The sequence below is a fragment of the Sphaeramia orbicularis genome, chromosome 12 (assembly GCF_902148855.1).
Source record: "Sphaeramia orbicularis chromosome 12, fSphaOr1.1, whole genome shotgun sequence".
Classification (NCBI taxonomy): domain Eukaryota; kingdom Metazoa; phylum Chordata; class Actinopteri; order Kurtiformes; family Apogonidae; genus Sphaeramia; species Sphaeramia orbicularis.
This window is the reverse complement of record NC_043968.1, coordinates 6,751,976-6,778,502: the sequence shown is the minus strand read 5'-3', so window position 1 is coordinate 6,778,502 and position 26,527 is coordinate 6,751,976. Positions and strand designations below refer to the sequence as shown.

General features: G+C 37.7%; 1 protein-coding gene across 1 annotated transcript in view; it reads right to left on the bottom strand.

Moving 5' to 3' along the window:
- arrdc1b (arrestin domain containing 1b) overlaps positions 1-26,527 on the bottom strand; it is a 99,915-nt gene that overhangs the window by 22,674 nt on the left and 50,714 nt on the right. Inside the window, exons 2-3 of the mRNA XM_030150718.1 lie at positions 19,192-19,302; positions 8,074-8,124 (exon numbers count right to left, since the gene is read on the bottom strand). Of these exons, the coding sequence (XP_030006578.1) occupies positions 8,074-8,124; positions 19,192-19,302 (162 nt within the window). The remainder of the gene's footprint in view (positions 1-8,073; positions 8,125-19,191; positions 19,303-26,527) is intronic.

Genomic DNA, 26,527 nt, shown 5'->3' with positions numbered 1-26,527 from the left:
AACAGACTAGTGAAAACGGCAAGTGGATAGGACCAATATTTTGGCAGATATAAGTCATTTTTGGAATACAATACCCTTACAATAGCCTTGCCCAGAATCATAGAATCATCATTGAAGTGGGTTACACAGCAACAGATAAACAATGGGGCCACGTTGCCATGGTGTCAGATTTCATTTGCAGAAACAGACACACCAGCTGAGAGGTTATTCAACTGAAAACACCAGCGGAATTTACCAAGAAAGTAAAGAAAGTAAAGGAATGAACTGGATCAGAGGTAAGTTTATTTATCTACCACATCTAGAATGTGCTAGTTGTTAATTAATGCCACAGCACGACAAACATTACTTTTTTTTATTTTACCTCAAAATTGGTAAATTTCAGGAGTCTGAACCTCTATGAAGTAAATTTCATGACTGTTTTTTACCACCCTCCACCACCGTTTAACTTCAGTTGGTATAATCATCTCCTCATGTCACTAGTTTAGTTCATATATTTTTGGTCACACCCAGTTTGTACAGTTCGATACTTTCCAACCCCATCTCTCCCCCAGTTACCAGTGGGGTTCCCCTGGGCTGTGTCCTGGGACCCATTCATTTGGATCACCTATCTACTCCCCACTGGTTTCTCATGAGTGTCAATTATAGTAGAGATTGGTGGAAATATTTAAACCCATCCCATTCATTCATTCATTCATTCATTCAACCACCTAACCCTTGTGAGGGTCATGGGGATGCTAGAGCCTAGAGCTGCACAATATATCGTTTGAGCATCGACATTGCGATGTACGTGTGCGCAATAGTCACATCGCAGGTCCTGCAACGTAGGAGGTAAATGAACTGAACGTGTTCTATCTAATTTCATCCTGGGGACCTGACACACACTGGGCACAGCGATCCACCAATCACAATCGTTCTTAATCAGTCTGGAGTGAGAAACACTGAAAAATAAGCAACGAACAAGAGAAAATCACCGTAAATGAAGACTTGGTGCCAAAAAGAAAAGCAATGTCAGTTTTCTGGAATTATTTCAGCTACAGAAGGATGAAACTGAAACACCTGTTCTGTGTCGACACAACGAGAGGAAACACAACTAATTTGTTTGACCATTTATGTCGGCACCACACAGCTGTTATATCAGTGTTTTTCAACCTTGGGGTCAGGACCCCACGTAGAGTCGCCTGGAATTTCTAATAATTGACAAAAAAAAACAACAACTTACTAATAAAAAATCTATGTTGAGTTGACAGAGACAATCCCAATCCATAACAGACAAACTGTGGTTGTGAAACTGCAGCACTGTGGTTCTGTTTGTGACAAATGTTCATTGTGGTCAGTTTCAGATGCTGCAGCTCTTTCATAATTCATAGTTTCAGTTCTTGTTTGTTCAGTATTAATTGTCGTCCTTGTAAATCACAGCTGGACTGACTGGACAGATCCTGACCAAGGAAAATAAAATTCTCCCTTTGTGCAGTAATCTACACCTGGATTTACTGCCTCTGTCCACAATAATATACATTATATAGACTAAATGTCAACTAAAATTAACATTTATTTGCAATATAGTATAGCAAACTATTACATGATCAAAAACAAGTTAATTTTAGCAACAAAAAAAAAAGTTTGAATGTCTGGGGTCGCCACAAATTTGTGACATTAAAATGGGGTCATGAGTCAAAAAAGGCTGAGAACCACTTGATTATATCCTCCTGAGCATTTTTTCATATTGCAATATATATCTCAAGGTTAAAAAAAAAAATTGCAATGTCAGTTTTTTCCAGTATCGTGCAGCCCAACTACAGCCTATGCTTGGATCCTACAAAAACCACTTCATTATTTTTTTACAAGACTTGAATTATTTTACACCCACATGTGTGGTATTTTGCTGATAATCCAACTACTGCAGCTCATTTCTGTTCTCAGTTGTTTCCATGAAAGCGTACAGACTGGAAGTGTGTGTGTGTGTGTGTGTGTCTGTCACATCTCATTGTTCCACTTTACAACCTGCAGACAACATGTTCCTTCTGATTACAGCAGCACTTTGATAAGACCAGTGTTTGTTCCCTGCATGAACCAAACCACTAGAAAGTCGGTCTAAAAACAGACTCATGACTCAGGGAAACGTTCATTCCTGACTTTTCCAGTTCCAGATTCAGTGATCATAACCTGTAAAGCATCACTATGGCAACTAGACTGTACAGTTCTCATTAGGACGCCTCATTACTGTTTATTTTATTTTTACCGAACCTGAATTTTGACATAAAGTTTGTTGTTCTTGAACTTGTTTCCAGGACCATGTGATCAGCCACAGTTTTAGTTTTAGAAGCAGATTAGTCCAGTTTAACAGATTCCAGAATTAAACAGCTTCATGCAACGGGCAAGGACCTCAGCTCCAAAATAAAGCCAACAATTCAGTACCTTAAAGTTGTAATACCACTGATGGACACCAGATGCTGCTCCAAACAGCCCTGGGTCACAGTGACGGACTGTAAAACCACTGATTTGACTTTTTTATTCTTCACTTTGACTTGTTTCATTTTCTTCCCACAAGTACATTCTATTTATCTTCTATTTTTTTACTTTACTAACAGTTTAATTCTGTTCTATTCCATTTCATTCTATTCTATTCTACTCGATTCTGTTCTTTTCTATTCTATTCTATTCTGCTCTGTTCTGTTCTACTATTCCATTCTATTCTACTCTACTTTATTCTATGGTTTCCATTCTATTCTGCATTTCTACTCTGTTCTGCTCTGTTCTATTCTATTCCATTCTATTCTATGCTTCTATTCTATTCTATTCTATTCTATTCTATTCTATTCTATTCTATTCTACTCTACTCAACTCTATTCTGTTCTATTTTATTCCATTCTATTCTACTCTACTTTATTCTATGCTATTCCATTCTATTCTGTTCATTTCTATTCTATTCAATTCTATTCTATTCTATTCTATTCTATTCTATTCTATTCTATTCTATTCTATTCTACTATTCTATTCTATTCTATTCTATTCTATTCTATTCTGTTCTATTGTATTCCAGTATTCTATTCTGCTCTGTTCTGTTCTACTATTCCATTCTATTCTACTCTACTTTATTCTATGCTTTCCATTCTATTCTGCATTTCTACTCTATTCTATTCTATTCTATGCTTCTATTCTATTCTACTCTACTCTATTCTGTTCTATTTGCTCTGTTCTGTTCTATTTTATTCCATTCTATTCTACTCTACTTTATTCTACGCTATTCCATTCTATTCTGTTCATTTCTATTCTATTCTATTCTATTCTGATCTATTCTATTCTACTCTATTCTGTTCTATTATATTCCAGTATTCTATTCTATTCTGATCAATTCTATTCTGATCAATTCTATTCTGATCAATTCTATTCTATTCTATTCTATTCTATTCTATTCTATTCTATTCTATTCTATTCTATTCTGTTCTATTATATTCCAGTATTCTATTCTATTCTATTCTATTCTATTCTATTCTATTCTATTCTATTCTATTCTATTCTATTCCAGTATTCTATTCTATTCTATTATATTCCAGTATTCTATTCTATTATATTATATTCCAGTATTCTATTCTATTCTATTCTATTATATTCCAGTATTCTATTCTATTCTATTCTATTCTATTCTATTCTATTCTATTCTATTCTGTTCTATTATATTCCAGTATTCTATTCTATTCTATTCTATTCCAGTATTCTATTACAGTATTCTATTCTATTCTATTCTATTCTATTCTATTCTATTCTATTCTATTCTATTCTATTCTATTCCAGTATTCTATTCTATTCTATTCTATTCTATTCTATTCTATTCTATTCTATTCCAGTATTCTATTCTATTCTATTCTATTCTATTCTATTCTATTCTATTCTATTCTATTCTATTCCAGTATTCTATTCTATTCTATTCTATTCTATTCTATTATTCTATTCCAGTATTCTATTCTATTCTATTCTATTCTATTCTATTCTATTCTATTCTATTCTATTCTATTCCTGTATTCTATTCTATTCTATTCTATTCTATTCTATTCTATTCTATTCTGTTCTATTATATTTCAGTATTCTATTCTGTTCTATTCTATTCTATTCTAGTATTCTATTCTATTCTATTCTATTCTATTCCAGTATTCTATTCTATTCTATTCTATTCTATTCTATTCTATTCTATTCTATTCTATTCTATTCTATTCTATTCCAGTATTCTATTCTATTCTATTCTATTCTGTTCTATTCTATTCCAGTATTCTATTCTATTCTATTCTGTTCTATTATATTTCAGTATTCTATTCTGTTCTATTCTATTCTATTCTATTCTATTCTATTCTATTCTATTCTATTCTATTCCATTCTATTCTATTCCAGTATTCTATTCTATTCCAGTATTCTATTCTATTCTATTCTATTCTATTCTATTCTATTCTGTTCTATTCTATTCCAGTATTCTATTCTATTCTATTCTATTCTATTCTATTCTATTCTATTCTATCCTTACCCAGCAGATGGCAGTATCCCCCCCCCCCCCCCCAGATCCACTTATCACTAACTTGTGGTTAACATGCCCTCTGCTGTCTGAGGGTCTGAAAGGAGGGGAGGGGGTGAAGCACGGGGGCATGAAGACCAATTAAACAGTGGCTGCACAACAGGAGAGGGGGCTAAAAATAACCCACAGCTCCCCCCCCCCTCCTCCTGCTGCAGCCCACACACACACACACACACACACACACACACACACACACACACACACACACACACACACACACTCTGGCTTTACTCACAGGTGGTATTAAACACAACAGGGATTTTTATGTAGGTTTTTAGTTTTTCTTTTAATGGGAAAGAAATGTTTTTGAGAAAATGTTCCAGTGGAATAAAAACACCCCATCACTCTGAAGCACCACAATTATCCTCCTAAACACCGAGCATGGACCGAGCCTCCACACACTCATATAATCCAGGGGTGTGGAACTCATGTTAGTTCAGGATTCACATTCAGCCCAGTCTGAGCTCCAGGGGGTCAGACCAGAAAATGAATAGAATCATACACTAGAAGGCACAGGTGTCAAACATGCGGCCCGGGGGCCAAATCCGGCCCACCAAAGGGTCCAGTCCGGCCCTGGGATGAATTTGTGAAATGCAAAAATTACACTGAAGATATGAACAATCCTTTTAGTTCAGGTTCCACATTCAGACCAGTTCAATCTGAAGTGGGCAGGACCAGTCAAACACTATCAGAATAACATAGAAATAATGACAACTGCAAATTTTTCTCTTTGTAAATGTAAATATTTTCATGTATTTACACTAAACAAAGTATAATTTTACAAAAAATGTGAATAACCTGAACAAATATGAACAACCTGAAATGTCTTAAGAGAAGTAAGTACAACTGTAACATCATTCTGTCTGTTATTAAATGTTCTGTGTGTTTGTAGATCCACTGTGATCTGTCAGTTCTAATGTACATGTGGAAATGATAAACTGAGGCAGAATAGTGTTAAAATTACACTTATTGTTTCAGTTTGTTGGTGTTATTCACATCTTTTGAAAAGTTACCTCCAAGTTACCGCCAAGGAGGTTATGTTTTTGCCAGGGTTTGTTTGTTTGTTGGTTAGTTTCCAAGATAACTCAAAAACTTATGGACGGATTTTCATGAAATGTTCAGGAAATGTTGATACTGGCACAAGGAACAAATGATTACATTTTGGTGGTGATTTGGGGGGGGGCACTGATCTGTCTTGGGGGAGGTCTGTGCTTTTCTACTTTTATTTTATTTTTATGTAGTTAATTAATTAATTAATTTATTTATTTTTGCTTTCCTTCAGTTATTTATTTGGGGGGAATATGTTGCTTATTGTTTGTTTTATGTTGAGTATTATTGAGTATTGTTGAGTATTATTGTTTTTGCAGATGATACAAATATGTTCTGTTCTGGGAAAAATCTAAAGGAACTTTTGTCCACGGTTGAAAGGGATTTAGAAATTCTTAAAACTTGGTTTGATGTCAATAGATTGTCACTTAACATTAAAAAACTAAATTTATGGTTTTTGGGAATCCAAAAGAAATTGATGGGGATATTACATTAAAAATATGCCATGCTGAAACTGAAAGAGTGTTTGACACAAAATTTTTAGGGGTTGTTATTGATCACAAATTAACATGGAAACCACATATTAGATCTATAAAAGGAAAGATTGTTAAAATCAATGGCAATCTTGTATAAGTCCAGAAATATACTCAACCATAAGGCACTACATATAATTTACTGTTCACTTCTACTTCCTTATGTGTCCTATTGTGTGTTAGTGTGGGGCTGGACATATAAAACAACTGCAAATACTAGAGTCCTCCTACAAAAACGAGCAATACATATTATTAATAAGGCCAGGTACTACAAACATACTAATGAATTGTTTATGAAATCCCATATTATGAAATTTAATGATTTGACTATGAAATAATGCAAATAATGTATAAAGCCAAATTAAAGGTACTCCTTTTCTGTGTACAAAGGTTCTTCTCAACACATGAGTCTAAATAGGATTTGCGAGATGTTTGTACATTTGTTGAACAAAAAGCTAAAAAAAGAGACTAAAAGAAGATGTATATGTGTTGTTGGAGTTAAACTATGGAATGAGGCCAGTATGGATTTAACAATGTGTGGCCCATTTTTGAAGTTTAAAAAAAAAAGGTACATAAGGCAATTTTTGAAGGATACAACTGTTAAGCTCTAACAAGTAATAGGTAAATTATTTATTTTTGAGTCTACAGGGTGGGGAAGCAAAATGTACAATGAACATTTAGTTGTTTTTTCTCAGCAGGCACTACGTCAATTGTTTTGAAACCAAACATATACTGATGTCATAATCATACCTAACACTATTATCCATACCTTTTCTGAAAATTTTGCCCATATGAGTAATCAGGAAAGCAAACGTCAAAGAGTGTGTGATTTGCTGAATGCACTCGTCACACCAAAGGAGATTTCAAAAATAGTTGGAGTGTCCATAAAGACTGTTTAGAATGGAAAGAAGAGAATGACTATGAGCAAAACTATTACCAGAAAGTCTGGAAGATACTATTAAAGAAGAATGGGAGAAGTTGTCACCCCAATATTTGAGGAACACTTGCGCAAGTTTCAGAAAGCGTGTGAAGGCAGTTATTGAGAAAGAAGGAGGACACATAGAATAAAAACATTTTCTATTATGGACATTTTCTTGTGGCAAATAAATTCTCATGACTTTGAATAAACTAATTGGTCATACACTGTGTTTCAATCCCTGCCTCAAAATATTGTACATTTTGCTTCCCCACCCTGTACATTAAATTACCATTAATTTTGGTGGTTAAGTTTTCTATTTCTCTGGTTTATTTTCACCTTTTATGTTTTGCTTATTTGTTTGCTTGGATACATTTTTTTCTTTGTTTTTTGTTTTTTTTTCCTGTATTGGATGCTGGGTAGCTGAATTTGTTCTGTAGGACAGGCATTAATAGAAGCACTCTGCTTCTGCCTGGGCCTGTTCAGTCCTAACCTGTTGGTAATGTTTGTAATGTTTGAAGTGCTGTTGTTGACACTGGTTATTATGTGATGACTGAATAAAGAATTTCATCATCATCATCATCAATTAAAAAAGAGTATATGGTTAATTATTGTGTAATATAAAGTTCAGTAAAAATATTGTTTAAAAAAATAAATAATCACAAATAGGCTACAGAAGAACAGCCCCTTCATGATAAAATGTAGATGTGTTTAAATATTTTTTGCATGGCTCCGGTCACATTTCTTCTTCTGTTTTTCAGTCCAAATGGCTCTTTTGAGTGTAAAGCTGGCACATCCCTGCACTAATCTGTCCGACTGCTTTGTGTCACAGACAAAGAGCCAAAGGTTGAACGAGCTCACAAACTAAAAAACAGTCCCACATTATCGTGCCTGCGTGCTCCTGTCGCCGACGTCATGCGGATCTCTGATAACGAAAACAGCGAAAGGAGCAGAGGGCGTGTCTGCGACGGCGAAACGGGTCAGAGAGGCTGAAACACAAAAAAAAAAAAACTCACCTGGAATGAGAAACTGGAACGGGAAGCTGTGTTCACCGGCCGACAGGGTTCCTATAAGACACAAGAGAAAAGAAAAAAGAAAAGGTGGATTAACACGTGACATGGAAGATGGAGTCAGAGTCTTTAAAGCTCTGACAGTTTCTATTTAATAAACTATATGGACAAAAGTATGTGGACACGTTGAATGAAGGTGTTTCTTTTCTAACAGGGGTCTGGGATACAAAACAATGATAAAAAATGTCACAATATTGTTTTATATTGGGATAAATATTGTTGCTTTGCATTGGTTAGCGTTAAAATTCAAGGAAATATTGATGTTTATAAAATATATAGATAAAAATATTGGGAAACATCTTGTCTACAGCTGTAAGATGTCCTGTTCATGAGGATCTGAGATAAAAACATTAATATTTCTTTAACCCATAAAGACCCAGTACTGCTTTTGTGGCAGTTCCCAAATGAATTAACCTTTCCCATCTACTGCCAATAGTAATTATTTTATCATTTCTACATGTATGTTATGGATCGGATTTACAAAGACACTAAACACTGAGGAACAGGCAGAAAAGAGTTCAAATTGGGCTGAATTTTCTACAGACATTTCAAGTTGTTCAGGTTATTCACATTTTATTGTTACAGGATAGTTTGTAAATGTAAATATTTTCATAATTTAATGTTATTTGTTGCACTAAAACAAAGACAAAAATTTGAAGCTGTCATTATTTATAGACATAGTGTAATATGATTTTTTTTCACATTAAACTGAGAAGAAACTCTGGAGTCATTCTTTTTTGTCGGTTATTCTGCTGTTATTATACTGAAGATCATATTGGTCTGTATCAAGGTTCTAATAGTTTTGGATTTTTCATTATAGTTTAGTTTTATTTAGTTTTGACTTTTTTTCTCTAATTCAGTTAGTTTTAATTCGTTTTTAGAGCAGGTTTGATAGTTTTTCTTAGTTTTTGTTTTTTTTCTAAATGCTTAGTTTTAGTTTAGTCGTCTTTTTTCTCTTCTTCTCTGTTGTCGTATTCAAATAAATCCCAGACAGGACTCTGCTGCTTTCTCCCAACTTTAGTCTCCATGTTTCCAGGTAGAGTGGGGACCAGAAGACGACTGGAAACCACAAGTGACGGACCAAAAAGTGTCGTATGGTGACAACAGAGAAAATTGCTAGAGCGAAATAAATCGATTTCGTATCAATCCCACATTGACAAAGACAAAAACGAAGGTAATTTTATCCATAATTTTTGTTCGTTTTAGTTAGTTTTGTAAGAACACAATACAGTTTCAGTTAGTTAACGTTTTTTCCTTTAATGATAGTTTTTATTTATTTCAGTTAATGTTTTTACAGTTCTAGTTTTCGTCATTTCGTTCATTTTCATTAACAATAATAACCTTGGCTGACAAAAGTCAACTCTAGGTGTGTCAGGTTCTTCCCAGGGTTGCAGAGCGTCTACACACCAGGTTTGTCACTTGTGGCGGACCATCAAGTGTCGTATGGTGACAGCAGAGAAAATTGCTAGAGAGAAATAAATCAATTTCGTATCAATCCGACATTGACAAAGATGAAAACGAAGGGAATTTTATCCATAATTTTAAACGTTTTAGTTAGTTTTGTAAGAACACAATGCAGTTTCAGTTAGTTATTGTTTCTTTTCTTTGAATTATAGCTTTTATTTAATTCAGTTAACGAAAATGTTTTGACAATTCTAGTTTTCGTCATTTCGTTAGTTGTTGTTAACAATAATAACCTTGGTCTGTATGTGGAATCTGAACTAAAATGAATCTGTGGAATTTTTGCATTTTGTAAATTCATCTCAGGGGTCAGATCGGAACCTTTGGCGGGACGCATTTGGCCTCTGGGCCCATGTTTGACGCCCCTGCAGTGCGTAGTATAAAACTCCAATAAAGGCCATTTCTTCTTGTCTGGCCAAAAACACCTTCATCCAGATCAGGTTTGTATTTCTCTCTGGGAGCAGACAGCCCAATTAAAATCTTCCAGACATCAACCTGTCTCGCCTCATTAGGGACGGGCACAACTTTTTCCGTTGCTCTCAGTTTCCTACAGGGGAAGTGTGTGTTCATGTGCATCAGGAAGCAGAGTGTGTGTGTGTGTGTGTGTGTGTGTGTGTGTGTGTCCTGCTCTGCAGCGGTGACGCTCAGATTCACAGAAAAAAAACACATGAACTGGACTCAGATGACACAGGTACAGACAGGAAAAAGGCTGAGAAGGTGTTGAGCAACAAAGAACACGCACTGTAATTTCATCAGTCTTGGTTTGTTTGGGTTCTTTTTTTTTAACCCATAAAAACCCAGCGCTACATTTGTTTCAGTTCCTACATGGAATTTTCTCCATATCTAACTTTTCTTTCATTTATCACCAATTACTATAATGTTGAATTGTCTTAAGAAAAACAAAAGCAATTTTAACAGCATTCTGCCTCAGTTTATCAGTTTATCATTTACACATGTGCATTACAATCACACAAAACATTTAGTAACAGGCAGAATATTGGTACAATTGCATTTACTTTTCTTCAGACATTTCCGTTTGTTCATATTTGTTCAGGTTATTCATGTTTTTTGTAAAAGTATAGTTTGGTAATGTAAACATTTACATGTAATTTTACTTTTTTACACCAAAAACAAAGAGAAAATTTGGGGTTGTCATTATTTATAGGTTATTCTGATCATATTTTACTGGTTCTGACCCATTTGAAATCTAATTGGACTGTATGTGTCTGTATGTGGAACCTGAATTAAAAGGATTTTGACACCACTGATTATTAATATCTACAGTGTAATTTTTGCAGTTTTTCACAAATTCATCCCGCGGGCCGGGTTGGACCTTTTGGTGGGCCGGATTTGGCCCCCGGGCCGCACGTTTGACACCTGTGTTGTAGAAGATGACAGTGTTTCCATGGTAACTACGGAGCCTCTGAACACCCAAATGGGTCATATCCGATGACCATGACAAGATTAAAAACTGTATTTTATACCAACCTCTATCTGTTCACCAGCGTGTTGCAGTCGGACTGTACTGGCATTTCAATGACGTAAAGGTCGGATAAATGCGACCTGGCCGACCTGCGACCGTTCAGACTGACGTCGCATTGCAAAATATCTGTTATGTATCGGATTTAGGACCACATATGAAAGTGGCCTGGGTTAGATTTGAAAAAATCGGATTTGTGCTGTCCAAACTGTCTTTAACAGGGCAGATACAGGTTAAATAGTGACAAAAAATCGGATTTGGGCCACATTTGGCTGCAGTCTGAACGTAGCCTAAGGCGATGCCTCCATATTTACTTCGGTAAACACAGTGCATGTATTATATCAGGACCTCTTTTGCGCATGCGGGTCACTTCAGGGTCGCATTCAGTTCATACTGAGAACTGATAGAAGTCGCATTTAATTTGTAATATGAACAAGCACACAAAAAATTGGATTTCACAAAAAATTCCGAATTGTGCATTAAGACCTGCTGTGTGAACGTAGCCTAAGTCACAGGTGTCAAACATGCGTCCCGGGGGCCAAAACCGGCCCGCCAAAGGTTCCAATCCGGCCCATGGGATGACTTTGCAAAGTACAGAGGATAATAACAGTCAAGGGCGTCAAATTGGAAAATAACAGCACAATAACCTAAAAATAATGACCAAATTTTCTGTCTTGGTTTCATGTGAAAAAAATATGACATTATGCCTATAAGTAACGGCGACACCAATTTTTCTCTTTGATTTATTGCAAAGAACATTAAATTCTGATATCCTTTAACAATAAAACGTCAATAATAAATAAATAATTACAAATAATAAAATAAAATTAACAATATTCTGCCTGTTTTGTGTCTTGGTAGATCTGATCTGTAATGCACATGTAGAAATCATAAGTTGAGACAGAATATTGATTAAATTTTTATTATTATTTCTTTTTATTTTTCTTCAGAAATTTCAGTTTTTTCAGGTTATTCACATCCTTTTTGTTTGGAATGTTTGCAAAATGTAAATGTTTTTCATAATTTAATGCTATTTTTTTGCATTAAAAAATTCAGAGTTGTCATGGTTTATAGGTTATTCTGTTCTTATTTTACTGGTTCGGTCCACTTCAGATCAAACTGGGCTGAATGTGGAACCTGAAAGAACATGAGTTTGAGAGCCGTGGCCTAAGTGAATCTATACTGAACCCAAATGAAGCTGCATTAGGATTCAGAAGTAGAATCCAGTGGTGATCCTTGGCCTGGTTCAGTCTCCCGAGGCCTAAATATAAAGCTGTCAGTCGAAAAAACACCGTTCAGTGGGAGCACAATCACACAGCAGACGGTTGGGGGGGGCTTCCTGAAGGTCATTAACCAACAACAGTGACAGGATGAAGAAGAGCCAACGCTGACATCACCGCTCCTCCAACCGTCAGCCGTCTGTGGCATTCCACATGATCACTCATCCACAGTGTGTGTGTGTGTGTGTGTGTGTGTGTGTGTGTGTGTGTGTGTGTGTGGTGGTGGTGGTGCTGGTCCGTCACCCAGCCTGTCTCGCTTAACCCTCGGGGGGGCACAGCGGCACGTATTCAGAAGAGAATGGGATCCAGAAAAATGGCAGAGATAAAGGAGGGCACAGAGTATGCATTATTCATGAGCTGCTCAGTTTGGAGTGAACCTGCTGTTTTCCAGTGTCGAGTGTTCGTCCTGTTCTGGGGACGTGAAGGGGTCTGCACTATCATTAGACCTGTGGGTTCAGACCTGTTTAAGGGTTAAACTGAGGCTACGGCCACAGGAAATTAATACAAGTCACAGTAATGGCCCCTGAATGAACAAGATGTGTCAGCTTTATTTTACAGCTGCATGGACCAAGGTTATTATCGTTAACGAAAACGAACGAAATGACGAAAACTAGAATTGTAAAAACATTTTTGTTAACTGAAATAAAAACTAGAATTAAAAGAAAAAAAATAACTAACTGAAACTGTATTGTGTGTTTACAAAACTAACTAAAATGGATAAAAATTATGAATAAAATTCCCTTCGTTTTTGTTTTTGTCAACGTTGGATTGATATACAAGCGATTTATTTCCCTCAAGCAATTTTAGCTAGCGTCACCATACGACACTTTTTGGTCCGTCACTTGTGTTCACTTGTGGTTTCCAGTCGTCTTCTGGTCCCCACTCTACCTGGAAACATGGAGACTAAAGCAGCAGAGTCCTGTCTGGGATTTATTTGAGTACGACGACAGAGAAGAAGAGAAAAGAGACGACAAAACTAAAACCAAACTAAAACTAAGCATTTAGAAAAAAATGAAAACTAGTAAAAACTAGCAAACCTGCTCTAAAAACTAATTAAAACAAACTAAATTAGAGAAAAAAAAGTCAAAACTAAATAAAACTAAACTAGAATGAAAAATCCAAAACTATTAGAACCTTGATTAAATTTTGGTGGTGATCAGGGGTGGGGGGGGGGGGGGGGGGGGGGGGCCCACTGATCTGCCTTGGCGGAGGTCTGCGCTGTCTTTTCTAGAAAAGCACTCAGAGAGCGCAGACCTCCGCCAAGGCAGATCAGTGGGCCACCCCCCCCACCCCTGATCACCACCAAAATTTAATCATTTGTTCCTTGTGCCAGTATCAACATTTCCTGAAATTTTCCTCCAAATCCATCCAAAACTTTTGGAGTTATCTTGCACATGGACAGACAAACCAACTCCAGCAAAAACAGAACCTCCTTGGCGGAGGTAATTATTATTCCACCCCTTGTTTTCTTCAGTTTCTTGTTCATTTTAATGCCTGGTCCAACCTGGTCCATTTGTTTGGACAAATATGATGATACCAATAAAAACAGCTCATAGTTGAATTTATCAGCTGATATCTGGACATTTTTCATGGTTGCAACGTGACATCGTGAATTGCAGTGTTTTCTGTGGAATTGATCTGTTGGTGTGGCGTTGTAATATGGGGGGGTGCACACGTACGGTTCGGCTGGGGGGGGTGGGGGGGTGTGCATGCACATGTGTTTCAGTGTGTGGGCTCGGCTGCACGAGCGCAGTTCAGCTGGGGGGGGTGCACGCACGTGCATTTCGGTCGGTAACCGCACATGCGCGTCAGTTTCCATCCTCCTTCTAATACTATGGGGGTACGGGGCGGTGCAGTCCGTGCCCCCGCAGAAGTGAAAGTGAAACTTTAGGCTCATTTATCTTTTCTCCACCTCCTGAAGCGTCTCAAACTTTCATTTGAGGGGGAAGGACGTTTGTCCTGGACTATTATATAAAAAGTCTAATGCAATGGTGATGATTTTTTTTGTATGAAATGTTTGCCGTGGCGCTGCACCACGGCAAAATCTTACCAGCAGAAACGCTGAATTGCGTACAGATAACACGCCACTTTTAATTGGCGTGTTATCTGTACGCATTATAAGCTTTCCACCTGTAAGTTCACGCTGCGTAAAATAACATGCAATTAGCAGCTAGTGCAATTAGCAGTAAAGGTTAGGAGTTAGCAGTTAGTGGCTAGGGCTAGGGTTAGGGTTAGGCTTAGTTTTAGGGTTAGGGTTAGGGTTAGGGTTAGCAGTTACTGATATATAAACTGGAGATCTTGGCGTACATTGACACGCCATCAAGTGGCATTGAATAAGACGTGAAAGGATGAAAATGCTTACGTATAACACACCAAATGCAATAAGAACTGGTGTGACATACAACGTGACTTCATGAGATCAGTCTGATGGTTTTCTGGATAAAAACCAAATCCCTTCAGTTCTTCCATCAGTATCTGTGGCATTGTACTGACACAAACAGTGCTTTTATTCATTCCATGTTTTCTTTTCTCTGTTTTAGTCACATGACACACACAGGAGTTAGGACTGGATTGCAGAACCATTGTTTTTGAGGACTTTTAATGGTCTGATCCTTTTTTCCACAACTGAACACAATCTGTGACCAAATCACTGCAGCTACGTGTGTGTTTTATGTGTGAGATTGTAGAAATGTGCATGTTCGAACATTAAAGACAGAACGTTATGTTGAGAGTCAGTGCCTAAACACTCGGGTAGTCCCAACTGCTTTAGGTCCAGCTTGTTTTGGAGCCACGGTGCAGCTAAAAATTAACTTGCAAAGCTGGTGAGAATTCGCAGATGAATACTGAGCTGTTAGTTTTGGAACGCAGCAAAATCTGAGCAAGGCCTAAACCAACAAAGACCGCTGCAGGTCCAGTGAACACCATTCCAGACGTCTTCCACAGGTTTATTTACATGTCTAGATGTGTCTTTTTTTCTGTCCTTTCATTGATTGTCTTTATAAATGGTCTGTCGCTGTTGCTATGTGTTCACAGTGTCCCATCCGTTCATATCTGGAGCCACTCTGGTTAAACAGTGACATGACGCCTTTACCCTTTGCTCTCCTGCAGAAAACGCAAATATTTTCTCTCCTCTAAATATCAGCCTCATTCACACTTTTGACTGTTGCAGCTGGAGGTTTCAGTATCACTGTGACCAGGGTGTGTTCATGTTTGTGCATGTTTCATGTTCAGGCTGTGTTGAATCTAGTGCCTGGCTTTCTCTTTCCTGATACTCCCTGTTTGACGGTTAATCTAACAAAAGTCCTGATAAGAACTGATGAGTAACACGGAAACAGACAATAACACACTGAAAAGGAGGGAGAATAAAACAAGCCTTCATGTGCCTTCACACCTACACTGTAAAAAACAACAACAAAAAAACACAAAAACGTAAAAAAAAACAGTATTATTCCGGCAGCAGGGGTGCCGAAAAAATGCTGTAAAATAACAGAAAATAACCATCTCATAAAAATACGGTAATTCTCCATAATTAAAATAGTTTTTTTCCCTAACTTTAGATTTTGCTTTTTTTTTTTTTTGACTTTTTAATGTTTAATAAAGTATATTTACATGTATTAAAACAATCAAATTACCTATAAATATATATATATATATATATATATATATATATAGATAGATAGATAGATAGATAGATAGATAGATAGATAGATAGATAGATAGATAGATAGATAGATAGATAGATAGATAGATAGATAGATAGATAGATAGATAGATAGATAGATAGATAGATAGATAGATAGATATAGATATATGTATAAATAATTTTCAATGAGACTCAGTTGTCCAATCCACTGACAAAAACTGTATTTGGACAGTTTAATTACGTCTAATTCGTCTACAGTCTAATTACGAAATTAAATAAAAAAAATTTAATCAAGAATTACTAAAAAATAACAAAGTAAAAATAAAAAAGCTTAAATAACAATATCTGATTAAAAACTGATTAAACCCAATAAATAGACAAGATTAAAAATACTAAATGACACCAGCAGTTTAAGTCTTCCAAAAGCTGCCATTCAAAACATCATGAATGAACATAACCGAAGTAGAACATGATCAGATGCGGAACAGGAGCCTTGTATTTCCAACCCAAAGCAGTGAGTTAAACATTCAAGTGCTTGTTCGTGCTTTGACCAGCCTGGATTACATGCTCTAATGATTACCATTAAAGCTCCACATTGGAGTTTGCATTTACAACAGATTTCATGCATGCACGGTACATTTGGCCTTCAGGCTGTGGAACCCCGTCCAAACGGTGGAGGCTCAGGATCACAACGGTCACCCCACTAAGCCTTTGTTTCCTGGGCCTCAGAGCACAGACCTGCTGGAGTTCAAGCCTTGTTTTTACGGAGAAAAACTAACTTTGACTGCAGTTTGGTCCTTTTTTAACTAGCTCTGTGTATCGGCAAGAATCTGGTGATACGACATAAATCACAATACTAAGATCACGATACGATATATCATAATATATCATGACACTGTTAAAAAGGCCATTTTTTTGTTTCTTTTATCTTTTATCTAATGAACATTATTTAATAAAAGAGTGTTAAATAATAATAAATAAAATATAAACAAGAAAGAAAACCAAAAATGAACCTTCATAATACCGGCATTTGAATAAATACCTAAAAATATCAATACAGTACCTTTTAATATCGATACAGTATTGTGAAATGAAATATCGTGATATATTGCAGAACCGATATTTTCTTACAGCCCCACACTCGACAGCAACAATATATAAGAAAATTTATTTTATAATGTATGAAGACCTGCATTATACCAAGTTTCACTGCACTGTTCAGTGGTATCTTGAAATGACAATAAAGCTTTTTTCCATTCTATTCTATTCTATTCTATTCTATTCTATTCTATTCTATTCTATTCTATTCTATTCTATTCTATTCTATTCATGTATTTATTAATTAGGGTAGTGCATATTAATGAACATCTACAACAACTGCAGCTGTAAATATGACAGATTGTAGCAGCAGTGCAATTCTATTCTATTCTATTCTATTCTATTCTATTCTATAAATGCATACAGATGATTTTGCTTAAATGCTGGTGCTGTTTTCAAAACATTCCCTTCAGGAGGACTTCTGTGGCTAAATCCATAGAACAGGAGGTCACTTTTCCTTCATTCCCTGCTTGCGTCCTCCTGAATTCTCCTTCCCCTGATGACATCAAAGACACCGGACGTCATTTTTCTGTCTATTCGTCCACAGTCGTGTCCTCCGTCGACCATGTCCCCGTCGTCCACCTCGTCCTCTGAGACTGATGACCAAACCTGTGCTCATGCAGGCTGTTACTCTGCCTGATTGAAGCCCCCCCCCCCCATGTGGCAGTGAAAACCATCTCATTCTCCATGAGATTAAACCTGCTCCTGCTGATTTCCCATAAACCAAATGAGGTGAGAGGCGGCGGCCCTTTATCACGTCACACAGCGGTCCTATGACATTTCAGTGTTCATATCAGAGGCCCATAAACCGCTGTGCTTCACATACTGGATGTCAGAAGACGATACTTAACACACATTAAGGAGATTTAAGGCCTTTTTCACCACTGTATTAGGCAGCCAATCGTACAGCTGTGATTTGCACGGTTAATTTTCGAAAAGCACGGCCTACAACAAAGTGCACGGCTTGTTCAAAGCTGTGCTAATTATCAATATATTATGTTTTACTTTGTCACAGGTAATACTGTGTTGAAATGCAAGCGGTTTCTCCTCCTTTCTACTCACACTGGCTCAGAAACGTATGTCCTGCATGAGTCTAGAGAAGATCAGGTTCACCTGTGGTTTCAAACCTTTTTTGGTGTCATAGTTGTTTTAGTTCCAGTTCCACATTCAGACCAACTGTGATCTACAGTAAAATAATAGTATAATAACCTATAAATAATGACTCCAAATTTAAATCAAAATTTCATTGTAAAGTCCATGTCAGATCGGTATTGGATCAGTATCGGCAAAACTAATCCCCAAAAAAACTGGATTGGAAGCAAAACAAAAAAAATCCAGGTTGGGACATCACTACCAAATACACAAACTAGAAGCACTCGGAGAGCACAGACCTCCGCCAAGGCTGATCAGTGCCCCCCCCCCCCCCCCCCCCCCGGGGCCCCCCCCCCCCCCGATCACCACCAAAATGTAATCATTTCTTCCTTATCCCATTTCCAACAAACCCTGAAAAATTTCATCCAAATCTGTCCATAACTTTTTGAGTTATGTTGCACACTAACGATCAGTGCCCCCCCCCCCCCCCCGTGGGCCCCCCCACCCCCAATCACCACCAAAATTTAATCATTTCTTCCTCATCCCATTTCCAACAAACCCTGAAAATTTCATCCAAATCTGTCCATAACTTTTTGAGTTATGTTGCACACTAACGGACAGACAAACAAACAGACAGACAAACAAACAAACAAACCCTGGCAAAAACATAACCTCCTTGGCGGAGGTAATAAATGTACCAAAGACTAATAATTAGGGCTGTGTATCGGCAAGAATCTGCCGATACGATACAAATCACAATATGAGGATCACGATATGATATATCACAATATATCATGATACTGTTAAAAAGGCAATTTTTTGTTTTTTTCTTTTTTTAAATTATTTCCTTACACCAGAAATCTGCACAAATACTAAACACAATTTTATTTGATCCCAACAGGATCTAATGTTATAATCACAAAATGTTCCTGTGTTCAAACTGAAATTCTGTTTTACAGACATTCCAGTTTCAGATCCTGTTCAAATGTTCATAGTCTGTTAGTTCTTACCTTTATCTGCCACCGACAGTGTGCTGTTGAAGTACTGCTCCTCCAGACTCCAAGAGGCATCGTTCAATTTGTTTGTGATCCCACATGAGCCCTGACAGTTCACCTTGATGGCTGCAGAAAAAGAGAGGAAGAAAGAGTCAGTCCTGTCGTGTGGAAATACACCCATGTGGGTTTTAATGTAGAAGTCCAAGCAAGTCGATTAAATACCATTTTCAGTCCCAGTTTGGTTAGATTTAGTCATTAAAGGGTCTATGCAGTCACGGAAAAAATTATTAGACCATCAATAGTCATCAAAAACAATGGTTATGTAATCAAGTACTAACTCCTGTGTGTCATGTAGGGATGGGAATCGATAAAAATGTAACGATTCTGATTCCTTATCGATTCTCTTACACAGGTCTACAAGGAAAATGCTTCCAGAATAAAAGTAATGAAATTTTACCACATGAGAGTCACTGATAAAGAAAAATCAAGTCCTAAATGCTGGTTGGCTGAACTTTCCAAGATACAGCCTGGGGTCAAAATGTGAAACTCAAGAATTAACGAGAGAATGGGTTTGACTCAAAAGGAATATTTGTCTCAGAGCTACAAGATCTACTTCCAAACACTGTCTGCACATTAGAATACATTCACTTTACAGGTTCTATTTAGTGGAAGATTTATAAAACTATTATATAAATGTACATAAACCAATATATATGCGTAATAACACTTAATCATATACCTTGAAAACATCAGCAAACCATCACTTTTGTCATTTATTTTCCAATTAATCTTATTAAAATACGTAACATTTAGCACATTTCATGTCTGAAGCAAATCATTTCTAAAAAATTGTAGACCAGTGTTATTGATTCTCATTGGGTGAGGGAATAAAAGAGTACAAACAGGTGTGTTTGCATTAACTGTCTTTCATATTTCCATCTCTGCACAGAAAATATAACACATACAGTATGTACAAATAATAGGAGCAGATGATGCCGGGGCGGTTGGCCCTTTCGCATACGATCCAGAGCTCATCTACGCATGTGCACTGCGTATCTGTCAGAATATGTCAGAATGGTGGCTAGTACGAAGCGGAAGAAACACACAGACAGGAATATATTAATGCGAACAGTAGCGATAAATGCACATTCATTGTACTTTTTCGCATTATAACTTTTATTAATTGAAATATTTTGAAGCAAACAACCATACAGCCTGTCATAGAAGCATTCAGCGAAAGTTGGGGGCGGGGCAGTTGTCATTACTGAACAAAGGAGAACTCAAACTATGAATTATGAAAGAGCTGCAGCATCTGAAACTGACCACAATGAACATTTGACACAAACAGAACCACAGTGCTGCAGCTTCACAACCACAGTTTGTCTTTTATGTACAGGGGTTGGACAAAATAATGGAAACACCTTAAAACATCAACAAAACATAATTTAATATGGTGTAGGTCCGCCTTTTGCGGCAATTACAGCCTCAATTCTCCGAGGTATTGATTCATACAACTTGTGAATTGTTTCCAAAGGAATTTGAAGCCATTCTTCAGTTAGAATACCCTCCAACTCTTTTAGAGACGATGGCGGTGGAAATCGACGTCTTACTTGAATCTCTAAAACTGACCATAAATGCTCAATAATGTTGAGGTCTGGGGACTGTGCCGGCCATACGAGATGCTCAACTTCATTAGAATGTTCCTCATGCCATTCTGTAACAATTCTAGCTGTATGGATTGGGGCATTATCATCTTGAGGTGAAGGTGTTTCCATTATTTTGTCCAACCCCTGTATGTGACTGTCTCTGTCAACTCACCACATATTTTTTATTAGTAAGTCTTTTTTTGTTTTTTTTCATCAATTACTAGACATTTCAGGCGACCCCACGTGGGGTCATGACCCCAAGGTTGGAAAAACGTTGGTCTAAGGGTTGATAAAACTCTAAATAATGTATAATGTGAAATGCGTTTTCTCAGTGACAGCTTATCTGGTGTTTGACATCATCTCTTTGCCTATTTTTACCCAGAGTGCTTTTGGCTTCACAGATGGTTTAAAGCAGACAGTAACGCTGCGTCATCCGTTACTCACTGGTATCACACCTCCACTCCCACTGGGTCTGAACCCTCATCAGACATCTCTCAACCCTGCATCCAGCGCCCTCTGTGCTCCATGCGTCTGCTCACTCAGTCTGATTGTAATGAGTAGTATCGCCGGGATCATCTGTGCTTAGAGACGCTCTCAGACCTGGACCGACTCCAGTGTGCTTTGGCAGCGGATCCAGGCAGCTGCTGAGTCACAGTTGGCCTTCCTCCCACCGTCAGCTTCGCTCAGCCGCCGCTTTACTGTGTGCACACCCAGACGTGGCCTCCGGCGAAGATTCCTGCGCTAGCAGGTGTGCCAACGAGTTGGAAACTGTCGGCTAAAGCTTGTTTTTTAGCTCCTGGATTTTAGATATGAAGCTCCTGAGGTTCATGAAGGCACCGCTGATGACAGATGCAGCGTTGATCTTCAGCTACGTGGTCAGTTCTTGCTTCAAAATGATCAAAGCAGCTTTGACTAATGCTCGTCCCCACTCTACCTGGAAACATGGAGACTAAAGTTGGGAGAAAGCTGCAGAGCCCTGTCTGGGATTTATTTTATTTAGTTTTGACTTTTTTTTTCTCTAATTCAATTCGTTTTAATTAGTTTTTAGAGCAGGTTTGCTAGTTTTTATTAGTTTTCGTTATTTTCTAAATGCTTAGTTTTAGTTTAATTTTAGTTTAGTCGTCTCTTTTCTCTTCTTCTCTGTCATCGTATTCAAACTAAACTATAAATTAAAAATCCAAAACTATTAAAACCTTGTAATTCACAGGCTTCTGCAGTCCGAGTCTTGATTCATTATGTTATTATTCGGTTAAGGTGGGAAAAGCAGCTTAGTTGTGTTAAAACAGGGCTGTCAAACTCATTTTAGTTCAGGTTCCACATTCAGCCTAATTCCATCTCAAGTGGGCTGAACCATTAAAATAATAGCATAAAAACCTATAAATAATGACAACTGCAAGTTTTTCTCTTGATTTTAGTGCAATAAAAACATTAAATTATGAAAATATTTACATTTACAGTTTTCTGTGCTGTCACCATACGACACTTTTTGGTCCGTCACTTGTGGTTTCCAGTCGTCTTCTGGTCCCCACTCTACCTGGAAACATGGAGACTAAAGTTGGGAGAAAGCAGCAGAGTCCTGTCTGGGATTTATTTGAATACGACCACAGAGAAGAAGAGAAAAGAGACCACTGAACTACAACTGAACTAAAACTAAGCATTTAGAAAACAATGAAAACTAATAAAAACTATCAAACCTGCTCTAAAAACAACTTAAAACTAACTGAACTAGAGAAAAAAAAAGTCAAAACTAAATAAAACTAAACTAGAATGAAAAATCCTAAACTATTAGAACCTTGTTTGGAACAAACAAAAAGACAGAAAACAAACGTCACCATCACGGAAAAGAAAGTACGCATTGTCTGCTGTATTGGACGCCAGCCAGAGGTGAGGTGAGGACAGTTTGTTGTTTGATGTTTCATTTAATTAAAGGATCTGAATACTTCTCTGAATACTTCTTCCGACTGGGCTTTATCTTAAACGTGACCTCAAACGTTCTCTGTTCTTTAACCAGCCTCGACTGTCTTCATCACTGTTACCATGACAACGAAGGTCTCACCACTTTACTGATCTTCTAAGTTTTAACACACAGGTGTCAAACATGCGGCCCGTGGGTCAAAACCGGCCTTCTAAAGGTTCCGATCCGGCCTGTGGCATGATTTTATGGAGCGCAAAAATGACACTGAACATACAAACAGTCTGTGGTGTTGAACTGGTTTGAGCCCAATGTGATCTACAGGCAAATAATAGTCTAATAACCCTGACAATAAAATATGAACAACCTGAAAATGAAGTACAATTTGAACTATATTCTGTCTGTTACTAAATGATTTGTGGATTTGTAGATCCGATTTGTAAGTTGTGTTCATAAGTTGACCCATAATATTGTAGACATTCTTATTTTAGTTACACATTCCAAACTTCAAAATTACAATAATATTATGTTTGTGTAACATTGTGTGTAATGCACATGTACAAGTGAAAAGGTGAGGCATAATATTGTTAAAATTTAGCTTATTTTTCCCGTGATGATGACGTTTGTTTTCTGTCTTTTTTTTTTTTTGTTCCAACCAAGGTTCTAAAAGTTTTGGATTTTTCATTATAGTTTAGTTTTATTTAGTTTTGACTTTTTTTTTCTCTAATTCAGTTCATTTTAATTCATTTTTAGAGCAGGTTTGCTAGTTTTTATTAGTTTTTGTTATTTTCTAAATGCTTAGTTTTAGTTTAGTGGTCTCTTTTCTCTTCTTCTCTGTCGTCGTATTCAAATCAATCCCAGACAGGACTCTGCTGCTTTAGTCTCCATGTTTCCAGGTAGAGTGGGGACCAGAAGACGACTGGAAACCACAAGTGAACACAAGTGACGGAGCAAAAAGTGTCGTATGGTGACAGCACAGAAAATTGCTTGAGGGAAATAAATCAATTTTATACCAATCTGACATCGACAAAGACGAAAACAAAGGGAATTTTATCCAGAATATTTATCCGTTTTAGTTAGTTTTGTAAGCACACAATACAGTTTCAGTTAGTTATCGTTTTTTTTCTTTTAATTATAGTTTTTATTTATTTCAGTTAATGAAAATGTTTTTACAATTGTAGTTTTCGTCATTTCGTTAGTTTTCGTTCACGATAATAACCTTGGTGAGTTCCCGGTATAGTGTCGGTGATCTCGGTAGTCTCGTCAAACACACGCTCCCGGTCCATCTGGCTCCGTCTGTTTGTGGAGAGCGGCCTTTTATTGAGCTGCACACAGGCCGTCTCTTATGACACAACTGTTCACTCTTCAGCTGGGCAGCGGCAGCTCTGCCTGCTGCTGCTGCTGCTGTGGGCATATGAACAGATTAGCCCTGCACTGACCTTTCCAGGCCTCTTCCACTGCGGTACCCAGCCACTGTCATGTCTCTGTTGGAATTCTATCATTCACACCTGTTGACAGCGTTACAACACATTTCAGAATTCCGTACTGTTAACTAGGGATGCACCGATACCCATACTCAGTGTGTGTTATCGTATTCGTACTCATAAAAGTAATCCGATACAAATGCACTGATACCACTTACGGCTGTGTTACATTCCCAGTTCAGTGCAGCAGGTACGAGGAGGAGGAATAATGTGTGTGAGTGTGAAGAGTGTGGAGATGGACCAAATAAATGACGGTGAGAAAAGTAAGGCTGACTGACAGTAACGTTCCAGACACAGACAGATACAGACGCAGCCTTCTGTCCGTCCTCTGCGTACATTCCATCTGTTTTCCAGCTGCTGGAGGATGAGTACCCAGACGGAGAATACCAGCGGGAGTACGGAGCGGTGCGGACCTCCACCAGTGGAAGTGAAAACTAAACTGATCACTCATTTGTCTTTTCTCTTCCCGCTGAAGCTAAACTTTTAAACCTTACCAGAGAAAACGCTGCAACATTAGTATCACAGTAGTGTTCCCTCTGTCGTCTCCATGTTTGTTATTACTGACTTTCTCCTTCTTCTTCTTCATTAAACTTTCCTCTTCTTCGTGGAATTTGTCCAGTATGGTTAATTCAGAGCGGCGCCCCCTGGTGGATTAATTGACAAGAGTTCATTCCAACACATTAAATGTCAGTAGCAGCACTTTGTTCCAGTCAGACTAATGACAACGACAATAAAGCACATTTACAAAAGGAACCAACAACTGGAATGGGATTATTAAGTACTCGTATCTGTACTCTGTATCGGCAAGTACTCAAATGTAAGTACTAGTACTCGGTCTGGAAAACAGTGGTATCGGTGCATCCCTACTGTTAACATGTTCTTTTGTTGGAAGCTCCAAGAATAAGTTCAGATTCTTTTTGGTCTCATTTTTATAAATTTATTATTGACTTGATCTGATCACAAACAAAATGTAACTCCACTGAGGATCCACACCCCAAACAGGGAAATGGATCCAGACATTCCAGTGCACATCCCTTTTATCATCCTTGTAAACTGGTCTTCAAACTCTGGGCTGACCCCTTGTGCTAGGTGGGCGGGGTCACAGAAAATGGACTGGTGTCATCTGACCCTAAAATCATTTTTCCTAAGTTTTGGAAGCAAAGATTTACAATTTAAACCAAACTAACCAACGCACTGATATTTATCCCATAATATAAAACTATATTCTGACATTAGTCATTGTTGTTTTGTATCCCAGACCCCTGTTAGAAAAGAAACACCTGAATTCAACGTGTCCACATACTTTTGTTCATTTGTGTATGAGTTAGGCAATTATGCTGTGAGGCTGACGATATGTAGAAAAGAAAAGAAGAGCTGCAATGAGATTTTCAGGGGAAAAAAAGGGTGGATTCGGTCAAATCAAGTGAATAGTCCTTAAATTCAGTCCAAATGTGAAAAATGTGTTAAAGTGCCATTTGTGAGATAGATAGATAGATAGATAGATAGATAGATAGATAGATAGATAGATAGATAGATAGATAGATAGATAGATAGATAGATAGATAGATAGATAGATAGATAGATAGATAGATAGATAGATAGATAGATAGATAGATAGATTTACTTTATTAATCCCCAAGGGGAAATTCAAAACGCACCACGAAAACAGTCATCAGCTCTGCGCAGCTTCATGCGGTCAATTGACCTCATTTTCACAGCCACGCCCCTTCGCGCGGCTCATCTCAAGAGGAAACTTTCCGCGTCACGCACCTCAGAAAATTTGTAAGAGACGCGTGGACAACATGGCTGACATTCAGGAGCTCCTGGTGGTAGAAGTACAGAAGTACAGGCACTGGGATGAGTGGTCACAGCAGGACCACTGCCACAGCTGAGTGGGGAATGATTCATGGAGGGAAACTGCTGCGACAGTTGCAAAGAGGAGGAATGGGCAAAAAAAACCTGGAGAAACATTCAGGACAGATATGTGAAGACCGCTGAAGACCACCGAAAAGACCGCCAAAGGGAGAAGGGGAGACCCAGGGGGGAGGGGCCAAACATCCCACGGATTCTGAGAGAGTTGAGCTGGAATTTTATTCAACACAGGGAAACAGACACACATTTCCATCCGGAGGACGGAAGTTTATTGATCATTTTCTTCTTCTCTAGTTTTTACTGTGATAGACGTGCGTTTGTGGCACACTGCTGCCTGCAGTTTGGGAATAGACGCCAAGTGGAACCGCCCAGAGTATAAAAGCACCACGCGTACTCTCGTGCCGACTCCCCGCGTCTATTTTCTGCACGTCACGTTC